The sequence below is a fragment of the Indicator indicator genome, chromosome 29 (genome assembly GCF_027791375.1).
Source record: "Indicator indicator isolate 239-I01 chromosome 29, UM_Iind_1.1, whole genome shotgun sequence".
In the NCBI taxonomy this organism is placed as follows: domain Eukaryota; kingdom Metazoa; phylum Chordata; class Aves; order Piciformes; family Indicatoridae; genus Indicator; species Indicator indicator.
This window is the reverse complement of record NC_072038.1, coordinates 6,979,192-6,995,235: the sequence shown is the minus strand read 5'-3', so window position 1 is coordinate 6,995,235 and position 16,044 is coordinate 6,979,192. Positions and strand designations below refer to the sequence as shown.

General features: G+C 60.6%; 1 protein-coding gene across 1 annotated transcript; it reads left to right on the top strand.

Moving 5' to 3' along the window:
• The first annotated feature begins 1,466 nt into the window (after positions 1-1,466).
• Positions 1,467-2,090, top strand: SOCS3 (suppressor of cytokine signaling 3). The gene has a single exon (XM_054393973.1). It carries the CDS (start codon positions 1,467-1,469, stop codon positions 2,088-2,090), a length of 624 nt encoding a protein of 207 aa, XP_054249948.1.
• Positions 2,091-16,044: the final 13,954 nt, after the last annotated feature.

The window sequence follows — 16,044 nt, the reverse complement described above, 5'->3', positions numbered from 1 at the left end:
CCAGAGGCACCGTCGGAGCTACCGGCGCCGCCATTGTCCCTCCTGGGTCATAGCCCCCTTGACGTGGGCTACGGGCAGAGGTAGTTCGGCCACTGCTGATCTGGCCGGTTCTTGAGAGCCCCCCAGGCACAGCCTTTGGAAAGGAATCGCCCCTTATTGTCCCGATATGCGGAGGGCGGGGTGCGAGGGACTTTCATCCCCCCAGGTCTCCCGGGAAGCGCATCCGAGGCCAGAGGCACCCTGGCCGCATTGTACTTGAAACAAAAGCTGGCACCGTGGGGCTGCTGGCTCCGTTGCCCCACTGCATGGCGGCGCACCCACCCCCCCTCCGGTGTACCCTGACCACCAGACCCACCACACCAGACCACCACACTTCTGCTGGGTCGGGGTCCAGATAACCCTCCCAGCAGAGGCGGGGGCACTTTGCAGTGCCCTCCTGGGGCACGAGCATCCCCAGCTATCACCTTCCCGGGGGACGCCGCACCCCCGCTATGCCTGCGGGCAAGATTCCCACCCGGCGAGGGTGTCCCGGGGCGGGTGAGGGGGATTGGGGGCGTCCCGGGGCTGTCCCCGCGGCCGGGCTCGGGAAGGGAGAAGAGGGCGCGGGGGGAGGCAGGGCCCGGGACTCTCCTCTTCTTAGAAGGAAAGATCGTGCCGGGGAGCGAGGGGAATGGGGGGGAGGGCGGCCGCGCTGCCCGGAATGGGCCGGCGGCGGCTGGCGGCACGCCGAGGCGGGCCGGGCCGGGCGGGGCGGCGGGAGGGCGCCGGCAGCGTTACAAGAAGCCGCGCAGTTCCAGGAACCCGAGGGCGGGCTCTGCGCCCGCTATAAGAGGCCTCCCCGGGCGGCCTCGGCAGCTCCGCCACCGCCCGCTGCCACGCACCGGCTCTCACCGCCACTGCCGAGACCGGCCCCGGCACCCGCGCTCCAGGTACAGTGGCTGCCCGCGGTGGGACGGGACGGGGCTCCGGGAGTGGGGAGGCGGGGACCGCGGTGTCCCACGGGGAGGGATAGCCCCGCACTGGGAATGCCGGTGCCCCCAGAGAGGGGGTAAACGGGGATCTCGGCGCCCCTGGGAGAGCACTAACCAAGTACCGGGGGGCGCTTTACACCCTGGAGAGGCTGATACCCGGAGATGCCGGTGCTCCGGGAGGGCAATGGTCGGGATTCCCAGTGCCCCTCGAGAAGTGAGGTACCCGGGGTCGGGCGGAGCCGATGCCCCTCGGCGAGGGGATGGCCGGGGTCGGGGGATGCCGGTGCCCGGCGGGGGAGGGTGATAGCTGAGGACAGCAGCTGCCGGTGCTCCAGGAGGACAGTAGGCGAGGGCTGGGAATGCCGGTGCTCCCGGGAAGGGAGCAGTGGGGCGCGGGGCTGCCGGTGCTAACGGCCATCTCTGCCGCAGGTGATGGTGTAGCAGCGGCTGCTCCCGCAGCAGCACCCCGGACACGCAAAGCTGGCTCCCTGCGCCATGGTCACCCACAGCAAGTTCCCCGCCGCCGGGATGAGCCGCCCCCTCGACACCAGCCTGCGCCTCAAGACATTCAGCTCCAAGAGCGAGTACCAGCTGGTGGTGAACACCGTGCGCAAGCTGCAGGAGAGTGGATTCTACTGGAGCACGGTGACTGGCGGTGAAGCCAACCTGCTGCTTAGCACCGAGCCTGCAGGCACCTTCCTCATCAGGGACAGCTCGGACCAGCGGCATTTCTTCACCCTCAGCGTCAAGACAGAGTCAGGCACCAAGAACCTGCGCATCCAGTGCGAGGGTGGCAGCTTCTCCCTGCAGAGTGACCCTCGCAGCAGCCAGCCTGTGCCCCGCTTTGACTGTGTGCTCAAGCTGGTACATCACTACATGCCACCTGCGCCCGTCCCTGAGCAGCCAGGGGGGACTCTGCACCCCAAACGCACCTACTACATCTACTCTGGCGGTGAGAAGATCCCCTTGGTGCTGAGCCGCCCACTCTCCTCTAGTGTCTCCACCCTGCAGCACCTCTGCCGCAAGACCGTCAATGGGCACCTGGACTCCTATGAGAAGATGACTCAGCTGCCAGCTCCCATCAAGGAGTTCCTGGACCAGTACGATGCCCCTCTCTAAGGGGTCAGTGGAGCAAAGTTACACGCTACAAGCACAAGAGCAGGGGACAGGCACAATACTCCACCAGTGTGGGGACTCACAGGGCATTGCCAAGCCTCTCCCTCCAGGAAGGAAAGGAGAGGGACTGGGGTGAGCCACTGTGGACCCAGTGCTGTGGCCAGCACAGCCTGGCGCCCTTGGTGCTGGGAGGGAAGCCCCGAGGAAGTGTGGCAGCCTCTCTACACGGGGAAGGAGGCTGCTCCCTTTGGACTGTGGATGTTACAGTGTGCTCAGTGCAAAGGCTTCCCCATCACAGCCAGGGAGATGCTGTTGGCAAAACGTCTGTGACCTCAGGCAGCCAGGATGGCACCCACAGCACAGGGGAACATGCACCTTGGCAGCCACATCCCCACTACTGCAGTGAGATCGTACCTGGGGTGTCTTGGCAAGAGTCCCCTCCTGCCACCCAAGCATGGAAAGCACTGGAGCCCAGCGAGTGCCTGATCACTTTTCCTCCGTTTTAAGGGGAAAGTGTTTTTTGCCCATACTGTACTTTACCTCTTGCTGCCTCCCTGTGGGTGGAAGCTCCTTTCACACCAGGCCCCAGACTTGGAGGTTGCTGCCTTTTTCCCCTAGCTGCCATTTTCCAGGGGACTAAGCCTTAATCTTATCCCTGCCCCATGGTTTGGGTTACTGCACATCATTTGGTGACGCTGCACCGATAACAGTCCCGGTGACGTGCCACGAAGCTGGAGGGGAAAGAACATGTCCTGACACCACTGAGAATCCTGCATGACCTCATCTGCAGGGAGCACCCCAGGACTTGGTGCTGCCACCAGACCGTTACTCCTGAGCGTCACACCCCACATCTGCCCAACTGCTCCCTGCAGACCCTTAACACTCTGCTCTGTGGGGACACCAATTTCCCCCAGAAGCATGGCAGGAGGATTCTTTGGAGCATGGTGTCTCACAAGTGCTTTTCTGCGTGTGTCCAGAGAAGCAGTTGGGTTTTCCTGGCTTTTTTGTTTGGTTTTGGGGTTTTTTTACTTTATTTTTTTTTTTTTAACCAAAGGGATGTTTACAGGCCAACGTGAATCACTGTCTTTTATAAAGATTCCATCTTCACCTCCAGCCTTGAGGGCTGAGCAAAAACCATGCTTGAAAATTCAACCAAACCAAAACTCAAGATGAAACTTTGCACATATTTATATTTATATTCAGAAAAGGAAATGTTTCCATAATTTATAATAAAGAGCACTATTTTTTAATGAAAAAAAAAACACTTCTGGTTTGGTTTTCTCCCTCTCATCTCTGAGGCTGCTCGGGCCCCCTCACCCCGGCATGACGCATGTCCCTCTGCAGCCGCTGCCCTCGCTATGAAGCTGGGATGGTGTTTACACCACGTAAGCGCCGGTTTCCTGGAGCCTGCTCTCCCTGCCGGGGTGATCCCTCCGGGGTGACTCACAGCCCAGTGTGCGTAAGCGCTGCTCCAGCGCTCAGGTACGTCCGAGCCCCGCGACCTCACTCCACTGGCTGAGCCACAAGCTGCTGTAGGGACAGGACCTGCTCCTGGCACGTGCTGCAGCCACAACTGTCCCTGGACTGCAGCACATGGCCCATTGCCCTGGGCACAGAGGAGGAGAGTTGCTGGCCAAGGCTGGTCTGTGGCACAGCACCAAGTGCAGCCCTGCCTCTGCAGTGCTCCTGCCCCCCAGCTCAGTTTTGGGAGGGGAATGTGGAGGTGGTGTATGATGGGATGAAGAGCTGCGTGAACAGGGCATCAGGGATGCAGGGTTAGAAAAAGGTTTGTGGTGCTTTTGCTGTGGGCACAGGGATTGGGGGTTATGCAGGGAGGTTGAGGTCCTGCTCACCTACACAGCACAGAATTAGAAGTTCTGACCCTGAAGCATGAGGACTGTCCTGTACAGACCCTCATGTGCCAGAACCAGCCTGGCACAGAGCAGATGTCAGAGGATGAGAGAAGGAGGAGGGAGAGGGTTTCCATCTGGGGCCTTCTAGCCCCTGGCAGTGCCTGGCCTCCTACTCTTGCCTTCTATGGAGGCACCATCCATGCGAACCAGGCATGGGAATAAACCCACAGCTCCAGCTAGCTGGAGGGGAGCACAATGCCCACAGAGGGAGCTGCATCTGGAGGGATGTGGGAGAAACTTTGTGAGAGTTCCAGTGCCTTGCCACATCCTCAGAATCTTAGGCAGCAAGGAGGAAGCTGTGCCCAGGCACCCCATGCTTCACATCCCCTGCAGCACTTCCAGCCCCATGATATGGGCACCACACTGGGCATCCTGCACCATGCTCCTTCCTGGGGAACCCCAGCCACTGGGAAAAGGCTTCCCTTAGGAATCACCCCAGAGCAGAGGGATGGCAAATGTGCCCACTCAGGCTGCAGGCACGGCATGGTCCCAGTGACTATTTTGGTGCTGCTCTCTGGGGCTGGGGCTCATGGGCTGCCAGGAAGCGCCGTGCAGCCTGCCCGGGCACTCGCCGGAGCTATGTGAGGAATGTCCATGTGCATGGGTGGCTGCCCGCCAGGCCATGCCGAGGCACATCCCCGACGTCAGGGTTCCCAGCAGCATCAGTGACTCCCAGCCCCACTCCAGGGAACAGGGTGGGAACAGCACCATGGGGATGAGCAGTCAGCGGGGAGCACCTGGGGGAAGGAGCATCACAGTGCTTGGGCAGAACAAGGCACAGCAGGGGATGTGAAACTGGGAACCTCGGGGGCCTGAACACCTTCAGCACTGCCCCGGCAGAGTGAGGGGGGTCGCAGCACTCCACCATGGGGCAGAGCAGGGAAGCTGTCTGCATCAGCCCTGACCAACAGCCCCAGCTGGACCCCAACCCTCTTGTCCCTGGGGCAACAGCCCTGGCTTAACTGCTTTCCAGAAGGGCCCTTGGCGCCATTCAGGGGACTCTTTCCTCCCTCTTAGTCCACTGCAATGCTGCAACCCGCTGCTGAGTCGAGAGTCCGGGAAGCTCCCCCAGCCCAGTGGCGTTCTTGGAATAAACCCAAGCTCACGGCAGCGGTGACGCAGCGGCCAGTGGGTAAATCCCTGCCGAAGGTTTCACAAACCTCTTGCCTTCAGAGAAGCTGAGTGGACTTGGCCCTGTGTTTCGTAAGCAGCCAAGTGAGTGTGTCACCAGCAGCCAGTTCCCCTCTGCCCCATGGCTGACTGAGCTCATCCTCATGGAGACTTCCTGAATGAGGAAGGTGGTCTTGGTGGTGATTAGAGGCTGTCTCTGCATGGCAGTGCCAGGAGCTGGATAGGAAACAGGGCATGAGTGCAGGAGGCCAGAAGCAGGGCTAGGACACCATGGTCCTGCAGCTGCCCCCACTCCATTTCCCAGGACTGGGCACAAGGCAGGTGCAGTGAAGCTGCCTGCTGAGCCAGGGATGAGCAGGGGATGCTGCAGTCCTACTCACGCTGAGGTCCTGGCTCCCATCTTCCTGGACAGGAGCACTTGAATGATTTATTGGCATCCCCAGGGAGGGACTCTGGGCAGCCTGAGGACCAGCCAACAGTGAGCACAGAGGCAGCCACAGCAAGCTAAGCCAGGCAGCCCAGCAGCTGAGTAGGGCTCCCATTCTCCTTGCTGTGCTGCACCAGCTCTGGGATGTTTTTGGCACAGGAACCAGCACAGCACTGTGCCAGGCAGCAGCCCCAGGCCCCATCCTCCCTGTGCTGGATGGGCAGCACAGCCAGAGGCTGAAGCCACCTGTGGCTTCTTGTCTGTGCTGGAGCTGAGCTGGCACTGGGATGGAGTGGGATGGGTTGAGCAGCAGTTCCTCTCCACCTGCTCTGAGCATGAATGACACAGCTGGACTGGGCAAACTAGCGCTGGCCCTGCCCTGCCCAGGTCACTTCTAGGTGATTACACTGACCAGTCATCCCACCAGTCCAGCCTGTGGCATGCTGCCTTCCAGGTGAGCAGACTTCTGGCCACCTTTCCAGGCAGTGTGGGAGCCAGAGGCTGAAAATCAGGAGAGCTCACTCCAGCTGTAAGCGGAGCCTGACCCCAGGACCACCACCACCTTCACACTGTGATGGTGGCCATGTGGTGAGAGCAAACAGGGCCACATGAGAGCCTGTTGAGGTGCAGGAGGATTGTTGGGGAGGAGCAGGCAATTGCTCTGCTGCCCCTGAATCTCCCAGCCCTGCCCCAGCCCAGCTCCCCCAGAAGGGTGCAGGACAGCCACCAACACTTCCCACCACACTACCAGCTTGTTACTGGCATGAGAAGAAAGTGTCTGCTGGGATGGGCAAACCAACCCCTGCAGGGTTAGAGGGTGCAGGAAACCTACTCTGGTTTATGGCAGCATCTGCAGACCCAAAAACAGGAAACAACTGCACTCTGTGATTGCTGCAGCCCCCAGCCACACAGCCAGCACAGCATCTGGGGTTCAGTCAGCTGGGCACCAGGGCTCTGCGTGGGTACCCCAGCTGTATGGCAAAGCCCAGTCAGAAGTCATCACTGGGAAGCAGAACAGACCCATGAGGGTACTTCAGCCCCACACCAGGACCGTTAGTCTGATCCCAGTCACCAGTGTATAGAGAAAAGCCCCAGTCCTCATGGGAGCATCCATGACAGGATGGGACCTTCCTGCTCGGAGCATTCTTGTCCCATCTGGGCCACACCAACAGCATACACAGGCAGAGCAGGCTGCAATGCAGGCACCAATGCAGGCACCAGCCCTATGCTGGCTGGTCCCAGAGCATCCACAGGACAGGCCAGCTGTAGGGCTGGGATCCACAGCCTGCAGTAGGAGGGAGGTGGCACTGCATGGGGCACCCTAGGGGTATCCTCCTGGACTGGCAGGACCATCACCCAAGAGGTTAGTGACCTACCAGCCTCTCCTGTCCTTGCAGCTGGGACTTGAAGATTACCCTGAGGAAGGTGGCAGTGAGTGGCAGCGGGCAGGGAGCTGGTTTTGAACACCCCGACCTTGCAGCACACTCCCTGTGCACTTCCCCTGCCTCTGCTCCACAGCGCCAGGACATTCCCACATCCACCCACTGTGTTTCCCAGTAGGATGCAGGAAAGGGCTGTGCAGCAGCTGGGGACTTACTGTAAATGGCACCACCTGTTCCTTACATGGCGATTCCTCTGTGGGCCATGGCCACGGGGACAGTTAGGAGCAGGCACTGAGACATCTGCTCTTCAGCCTGCTGCCGGGAAGCACAACTCAGGCTCTGCCGCACAGCCTGCAGCTGGCACTGCCTGCCCCAGCTGCACGTTCGGGATGGGCAATGACTCCCTGTGCTGGACGCTGGAGGAGGAGTGGGACTGTGCAGCCCTGAAGCTTAATGTCCCTGAAGCCTGTGACAGCCCCTTGTCTCTCATAGCCTCATCTTGCACCTCTACCCCAGGCAGGTTCCCACAGCATGGCCCTGTGGTATGGCATGAGGTCGCTGGCCCTAGGAGGGGCTTAGCTAGTGGTAATGCTTAATGATGATCCAACCCATCACTGCTGTGGAGGAGACAGAGCCTTGGCAGATGACAGTGCTACAGGGACTGCCCCAGGCTTCTTCATTGCATGCCTGGCTTGGCCCTCAGCTCTTGATGACATGGCCAGGGCCACGAGCAGGAAGGGAGTGCAGAGCAGCAGCAAGACCCCCATGCCCAGGTCAGGATGTATTTCGGGATGAGCCCAGAGGTCTGTGTACATCCCCATGGAAACCCCTCTCTGTTGATGCTTCTCCAGCCAGATCCGCAGCCAGCTCAGAGGACGCCAGCAGCTGTGGATTCCTCACTTCTTCCATCAGCAGCTTCACAGGGTTGTGCTGCCTTGGCCTTCCCCATCCAGTAGCCACATCCACCAGTACATTAGGACCAGGGGTCCTGTTACCCTACCAGCACCACGCCAAGCTTTGGAGACACAGCCCTTTCACCTGGCCCACAGAGCCCTGCAAGGGAGCAGCGTCTCCCACTGCCCACTGCCCCTGCCCACTCCAGCACCCACTCAGGGCTCGGTCCTGCACCCCACAACCACCAGGCATGGCACAGGACAGAACTCTGCTGCTCAGGCAAAGGTAGATGTTCAGGGCGGAAAACTCCCCCCCGGCACGTTTCCACAGCCCAGGAGGAAGTTTTCATCCTGGCAGAAGCAGCTGGAGCCTGAAGAAAGTCTTGACATTTCAGAGGAAGGATTCAAACAAAGCCACGTTGCTGTGGCAATGGCAGCCACAGGCCCCCCCGCCCCATCCTGTGGCTGGGGACACAGCCAAGGCAGAGGGAGTAGCAGCCTGAGGCTGGTGGTGCTGGAGCTGCTGGAAGATGGACAGTGGTAGGCTGTACCCTGCAGCTCCAGTCCTGCCCCTGTGCCAGAGCTGGAGGATCCTGCTGCCAAATGTCACCTGCAAGGTCTCTGTGAGGACCAGGCCCAGGGTGGGCAGAAGGTGCCAGCAGAGAATCAGATGCCATCCCACACTCTCCTTGGGGTCAGCCCTCTCCTGATAGTCATCCAGCTACCCTGGCTTGGGCACATGCTTCTCTTGCACCTGCATTTGCAGGGAACAAGGCACCTGCCACGATTGGGCACGGTCACACCAACAGCACACCACAGGAGGTCTCTGTGGGTGCTTGAGGCTGCAGGCTGCCAGCTGCCTTGGGTGTGTTTGCCCAGCACAGTGCAGAGTCCTCAGATGACCCTGGCAGAGCAGCTGTGGGCAGGAGCCAAACCCCAGCCCTGGAGCATCCCTTGGCCACGAATCAGCCCTGGCTTCATCCCTGGCACAGAAGCAGGCAGAGACCATGCCACACACACTGCTGTGAACAAGGGTCCTAGATGTGGGATTTTGCATCCACGAGGTTGGCACTGCTGTTCCCAGTGTGGCCATTTCCTTCTGCCCCCTCTCCACCAATGCACTGGTGCATCCCACCTTTGGGAAGCCCAAAGGTCTCCATAGGCCTGGTGAGCTGTGCCTGTCCCATGGCTTCCAAGCCCACCGGTGGAGCAGCTTCAGCTGTGCCAGCTCTGGGGGCAATGGGCGGAGACAGACAAGGACAGGGTGTGCAGCTGGCAGAGGGCACAGCTGGAGCAGATGTTCCCTGGAAGGACCCAAGGGCCCCCTCTCAGCATTTAACGAGTGGGAATGGGAGCAAGCACTTTACTGTAATTCCAGCAATTACATTGTTCATCCTTGGCAGATGACACCAGTTGGTGTCCAGCACTGTGGGATCACGATAAGCCACCTGGCATGGAGACTTGGCAGCAAGCTGTGTCTCTGGGCAGCTGGCCAAAGCAGGGCAATAAAGGGATGCAGAACGAGGTGTGAGGTACGGTAAGGGCCCACCCCAGGAGTTCCTGGCACTGGCATGGCCCCAGCCCACAGGTGCTGGTTAGGAGGGTCCTGGTGGCCAGGGGTTGCTACTGAGACCACAAGACCAGGAATCCCCAGCCCTGCGGCTCCAGGGAGCACAGCTGTTCTCCAGCAGGGTCCCAGCAACCTCTCTGCACCACAGCAGCCCCTTCACCCACACAGCCATGCCAGAGTTCTGAGCTGCCAGCCATGATGGCAGCAGGATGCTGGGGATGCTCAGGACAGTGAGGTGCTGGCAGTCTGGGAGGGAACATTCACTCACCAGGAGCAGGAGAGGGCTCAACAATAGGGCATAGGCTGCACTTGAGGGCTAGTCACCCCCAGGGTCCTGGAGATACCGTGTTCCACCCAGCCAGCACCTCCTCAGCCTCTGTTCACTCGTTGCTGCTTCCAGGCAGGCACTGCCCTATGCTCTTTCCCTGCATCCCATGCCCTGGCCCACATCTGGGTGGTCCCCATTGGTGCCCGGGGCCATGCAGGAGCAGGGGACAGTTGGCACCCAAGGGATGGGAGTGTGAGCCTTGCTGAGTCATCACTTTGCTGTTCTCGTTTTTCCATGGTGCTGTTGTGCAGTTTGCTGGAAGCCAGCTAAGAGCCATGACTAATCTGTTCTCAAAACAAGCACAAAGCGAGCAGGGAGGTTTGTGCAAACCCGCGGGGAAGGGAGGCTGAATCACAGCACGAGGCTGGGGGAGGCGAGCAGCCAGGAGCAGCTGGGAATGCCCAGCCATGGTGCAGCCCTATGGACAGCACCTGCACAGAATGGGCACAGCATTGGGCTGGGCAGTGGCAACTGGGACCCTCGACCTTCCCTGCCATGCCCTCACCGTGTGGCAAGGCTGGGGTGAAGGCAGTGTGGTGGAGTGGGGTGAAGCAGGCAGGGCAGGCAGGTGTGCACCATTGGCACTAGGAAACACATCCCACTGGCAGGGGCAAGGCTCCCACCCTGGTTGTTTCTACCCTACAGAGAAGCCACCGTCCAGGGAAGGAAGTTTGCTCTGGCCAGAATTGGGCATCCATTGATTTGCTGTTATTAAAACCAGAGCTGCTGTCGGGAACTCTGCAGCCTGGCTGCCCTCACATGTGCTTCCTGGAAAGGGCTGTCCCACATGCCTTCACCGATGGGGGACACTGCCCCCCAAAGCACCTGGCCATGGCACTGGTCTGATCCAGGTTTGGGTGGCAACCACAGCAGGGGAGACCCCATGGCGATGGGCAATTCTTCTCTTGGCACCCACCTCTCCACTACCAAGCAGCACTCAGGCTACCGCCATCCCTGTCTCTCCTTGGCTTGCCTGGCACCCCCACCACTGCCCACTGGGCTCAGGGCAGCCCCAGCACTCCAAAGCAGGTGCTAGTGGAGGTGAGGGCACAGTGGCACCTTTAGTCGACTGAGCTGAAGAGAGTTTACTGTAGAGGCAAAGTCATCACTTCCAGAGGGGATGAATCACCCCTGTCAGGAATTCTGCCCGGGGGCTTTTCTGTAAGAGTGTGGAATTTCGACACGGCTTCGTGCCCCCCCGGCCGTGTGGGTCCCTCCTTGCACAACCTCCCAGGGGGTTCCTGTTCCCAGCCCCAGCCCTGCAGCAGCAGCAGAAGCTCAGCTGAGGGGGGCAGGCACAGCACCCTGGTTGGGACTGTCTCTGCCTACAGTGAGGACGGGAACCCTGGGAGTCAACAGAGCCAGCGACAGGGCTGGGATGAACCTAAGTTCCCAGCATGGTGTGGGTGCCCACACCCACAGAACTGTGCATCCCAGTGCCCTTCACCTGCTCCAGCCACAAGCAGGTCCTTGTGGGTCCATGTGCTCACCAGTGCCACCTGTGCTCAGCAGAGCGTAACCATGGCTGCTGGTGGGCTGTCACCACAACAGTCACCTGCAGTTCACACCCACAAGCAGTTGCCAACAGAGGACAATTGCCAGGTCCCAGTGCAGCAGACACATCATGCCAGCATCAGCATCTCCCCTCTGCACTGTGTGAGCACATCCCACCCCCCCATTAGCACTGTGTGCCAACACAGAATGACAAGAGCAGGCAGGGGGGATGCTGGCAGGACAGAGTTGTGCAGGTGTGGATGGAAGGGCAGCTCCAGCAGAGAGCTGCCCACCACCTCTGCTACCATCCTGGTGCCATCCTTATGCAAGGTCACCGGCCCCCAGGGGGCTGCCTGGCATGGGCTGCTGCCAGGCTGTGGCTGGAGGGGATGTGGGGGAAGTTGGGGCTGAAGGCCAAGCATTTCCTGTCAGCCAGTGGTGACCCCACAGGAGTCCAGCCGGTCGGTGGGGCCATGCTGGGGCTGGGGTTTCTCTCAGTTTCCACATGCTGCAGAAACTCTTTCAGAGAGAGAGCAGAGAGATTTCTTGATAAAGGGGGAAGCACACTCAGAGAAGGAACTGAAACATCACCTTTGAGACTGGCTCTTCCCCAAGCCAGCTGCCTGGCACAGCCTTGCCACTCTCCCAGCAGCTTTGCAGTAACAGGGGCTGCCAGGGTGTCCCTGCCCCCTACGCAGCCCAGCCTGCAAGACCCAAGCATATGCTCCAGACACCTGAACACTGTACCCCAGCTGGAGCAGGGGCATACCGTAGCTGGCAGATGGAAGAGGTGAGGGGGCTCAGACAAACCTGCTAGGCAGATGAAGCTGGCAGGAGCTCCTGTGAGTGAAACCCAACTCAGGCTGCTGCTGCAGCAGCGGTGGCATGGTGGGGATGGGCTGTGTCAGTTTCCCAGCCAAAACGTCCTGTCCCGTGGGTGAGACGAGCAAGCAGCCTGGGTGCTCACAGCACCATAGGGGCCATGCTGGTGCAGCGAGTGCATTGCTGTGGGAAAAGAGAGATAACAGGTCCCACTTCCTAGCACCTTCTTTCCTGGACACAGGGCTGCTGGGAGCGAAAAACACAAAAGCCCATTCCCAGGAGGCCCTTCTCAATGCAGATCTCCTCCATGCCCCACTATGGGCATGGCTGGTGTCCCCCAAAGGGAAGGAATGGCCGCTCCAGGCAGGGCAGCACAGATGTACATGGGCATCACAGAACTTGCAGCCTGTGCAGCTTCCCTATGCCAGAGGCACCTGGGCATATCTGCTGTGGGCAGCTTTGGTACAATGTACCCACACACAGGCCCTGCCACCACAGCAGTGCTTCCCGGCAGGGGCCAGTTGCCATGCGGTAGCCACCAGTCACAGCTGTGGCAAGGCTTCCCGGAGGGCTGGGTAATTTGCCTGCCCTGCTTTGCATGCCTGAGGCTGCCCCAAGAACAGGGAGACGTGGGGTTCGTGGCATGTCCGGTGCGGGGGGCAGAGCTACAGCCCCCACCTCAAGGCAAGGCAGGCAGGAGGGCAAAACCACCCCCACCCCAGAGCGCTGAGCACCCAACAGCCTCTCCCGTCTCGAGAAAGGGAGGTGGAGGATGTGGGGAAGGATCAGAGAACAGCAGGACCTCGGCTGTGGGAAGCTGCTTTAGACTTTCTGCCTTTCCTGGAAACAAACAACTGAAGGGCCCACTCTGACCTGCCTGCTGGGAAACAGCCACTGCCCCCTCGGCCCCCTCAGCCCCCGCCCCTCTCAGCTCTTCCAGGATGCTTCATGCCCAGGGGCTGCCTGCGAGTCCCTCGCCCCATAGGGGCTCCCACGGTCCCCTTGGGGCTGCAGCTGCCGAGCCCATCCTGCCCTGAACCTGGGAGCGGCTCATCCAACCGCCCTGAAACCAGGGAAATGTTCACGCCCCGGTGTCACAGAGCAATCCTAGCCCCACAGGCTGCGATGCCCTCGCTCGGCCCCATTTTGCTGCAAGCCGATGTGCTGCAGTCGCGCACACGGGGGCTGAGCAGCTCCATCCCAGCTCTGAGCCACCCATGGTCTGCAGTCCTGCACATTGGGGCTGAGCAGCTCCATCCCAGCTCTGAGCCACCCGTGGTCTGCAGTCCTGCACATTGGGGCTGAGCAGCTCCATCCCAGCTCTGAGCCACCTGTGGTCTGCAATCTTGCACCCCGGAGTTGAGCAGCTCCATCCCAGCTCTGAGCCACCCGTGGCTTGCAGCCCTGCACACGGGGACTGAGCAGCTCCATCTCAACTCTGGGCCACTTGTGGGCTGGGGTCCTGCATGCCAGGGCTGAGCAGCTCCATCCCAGTGAGCCCCACAGATTACCACCAGGCTGATTTATAGAAATCCAATGGCTGGGGCTGCCAGTGTCTCCTGCCAAACCTCATTAACGGCTGGCCTGGAAGCAAGGCAAACAGCTCAGGCAGCAACAAGGAAATCCTTGTTTAAGCATTTCTGGCCATGCAGGGCCCTTCCCCTCAAACTTAGGGGAGCAGAGGAGGTGGAGGACACAAGCCCCAAGCTGGCAGCAGCTTGGCAGCCATGAAAAGGGAGATGCAAGGAATGTAGTAGGATCTGCACAGGGAGGGAGTGCCCAGGATGGGCAATGAGCTGGGAGGGAGTAGGAAGCCACAGTGGTACAGTGTGGGACAGAGGGCTCCATGCTGCAGCACAAGGGTCTGCACTGGTAACGAATGGGGACATAGAAACACTGAGTTGCCAGCAATGGGTGACCAAGGCAAGGCTCAGTAGGCAGCACTGCTCAGATGACAGCCTCAGGCAGCTGAGGGGCTTCCTGGCTTACTCCTGCTCTTCTGCTCAGGGCCACCAGCTAGCCGCCTAGGCCGTGCCATGTGGGACCATATGTTACATGCTGTGCTGTGGAGCAGAGAGCTCAGCCAGGGCTGGCTGGGGCTATCCCAGAAGAATTGACTAGTCCACCTGCAAAGAGGCAGCCTGGAAGAAGCTCTGCATGAGGCTTGGGGAGGATCCTGCTTGCCCCTCAGTGTCCCCTGATCCCAACCACACCAGCTTCCCTGAGCACAGAGTGCTGGGAGTGGGCACAGTGAGCTCTAGGCATGTGGGGCTGCCAGGAGGCTGTGGAAGATGGCACTGGTGTACCTGCCCCACAGCAGGCATGGGGCACCAGTGTGGCTGGCCTGCAGACCTGGCACCAGTGAGCTCCAGAGCAGCCTCAGCAACCTGCATCCGCCTGCCCCACGTGTGGCTCAGGATCTATTTCATCATCTGGAGAAAAGCATTTACTGCCAATAAACGGGCTAATTAATTCTCCTCAAAGACCTCTCAATTATTCATCTCGGACCACAGAGAAAACAATTACAGCACTTACCTCAGCCTTGGCTTGGCCAGTGCAGCAGCCAGCACAGGGCCAAGGCTGGCAGCAGGCACAGCATGGCTGGGAATGGTTCAGCACAGCTCCTGGAATGGTGCCCCAGCTCCCACTGCCTAGCCAGCCCCAGTTCTGCCCACCTGGTGGGATGGGCTTTGCAGAGGTCCCGGGAAAGGCTGCTTAGCCAGCACAGCCCCCCAGACCAGAGCTGACAGTGGCAGCAATGATCTCCCAAGGTGTCCCCAAGAGCTGCTCCCAGCAGCAGGGCTCAGGGGCAAGGGGACCTGTGTGGCCCCCTGCACCACTCTTCACTGCAGGGTCCCATGGGTCTAACACAAATCTGCATAAATGCAGCAAAGCCACAGCATTCTGTCTCCTGAGGACGTGGTGGTGGTTTGTTCCCTCCTTGGCACCTGCCTGGAGTGGGCTTCTCTCCCCATCCTTATCAAGCAGTCCTCCACTGCCAGACCACACCAGGGCAGGATGTGGGCACAGAGGTCCCCCGGAGCCGAGGTCGGCTCAGCTCTCTCCCACCCACCTCCCGTGTGCCCGGAGGGTCAGGCTGCTTCTGCACTGCCACTCTGCTGCTTCCGACACTTCTCAGTACCATCCCCGGGACCCCCCAAGGTCCCCGGGGAACGGGGGCATTGCTGACGCAGGGCGTGTGGCCACAGCGGGGGCTCCGCGGGGTGCCAGGTCCCGGGATCGGTGCCCGGTCCCAGAGCCCCCCGCCTGGGCAGAGCGGGGGGCCGGGCCGGGAAGGGTTAAGGGCGGCCCGCGCCCCCCCGGCGGCCGAGGGGCGGGCCTGTCGGGAAGCCGGGATTTCTGCGGTGGTTTTACTGGAAAAGTTGTTGCCGGCGGAGGGAGGGGTCACCCGAGCAGCCCCAGCAGGTTGGGGACGGGGGGACCAGCGGGATCCGCGCCTCCCGACAGCTCCGCTCTGCGCCTGCAGCCTCAGGGGCCGGCAGCGTCCACCGGGATCGGGAGAGGGATGGGGAGAGGGCTTCTCTGCCGGCACGACCGGACACAGCACAAGGTTGACAGGCCACATCGCCACCCCGGAGCAGCCCTTGCACACAACTCCTGCGACCGGGGCAAAGACACTTCTGGACATCCCGGGGACTGGGTCCATCAGCGGCTGCCCATCCAGAGCCTCTGCCACAGTGTCTCATGGGGAACAACTGTGCTTGGACCACAGTGATGGAATCGTAGTCAAACCTCTCACTGTGATGACCAGCACTGACAAGCAGTGCAGCCCCACCGGGTCAGGGTGATGGTGCCCACCGGGTGCACGTCAATGGGGCCATCACAGATTTGTTCTGGAATGAGGCTTGTCTGGAGGCTCTGCATAGGAGCTGCCACTGGCACATGCCCCATGGAACCCAACAACTCCATTACACCAGGACAGAGCTGGGCTGGGCCCAGTAGAAAAGGCAGTACTCTTACCTCAGCACTGTCTCCA

Excerpts from the sequence above, each read along its gene's own strand:
- SOCS3 (XM_054393973.1), top strand. The coding sequence starts at position 1,467 with ATGGTCACCCACAGCAAGTTCCCCGCCGCCGGGATGAGCCGCCCCCTC.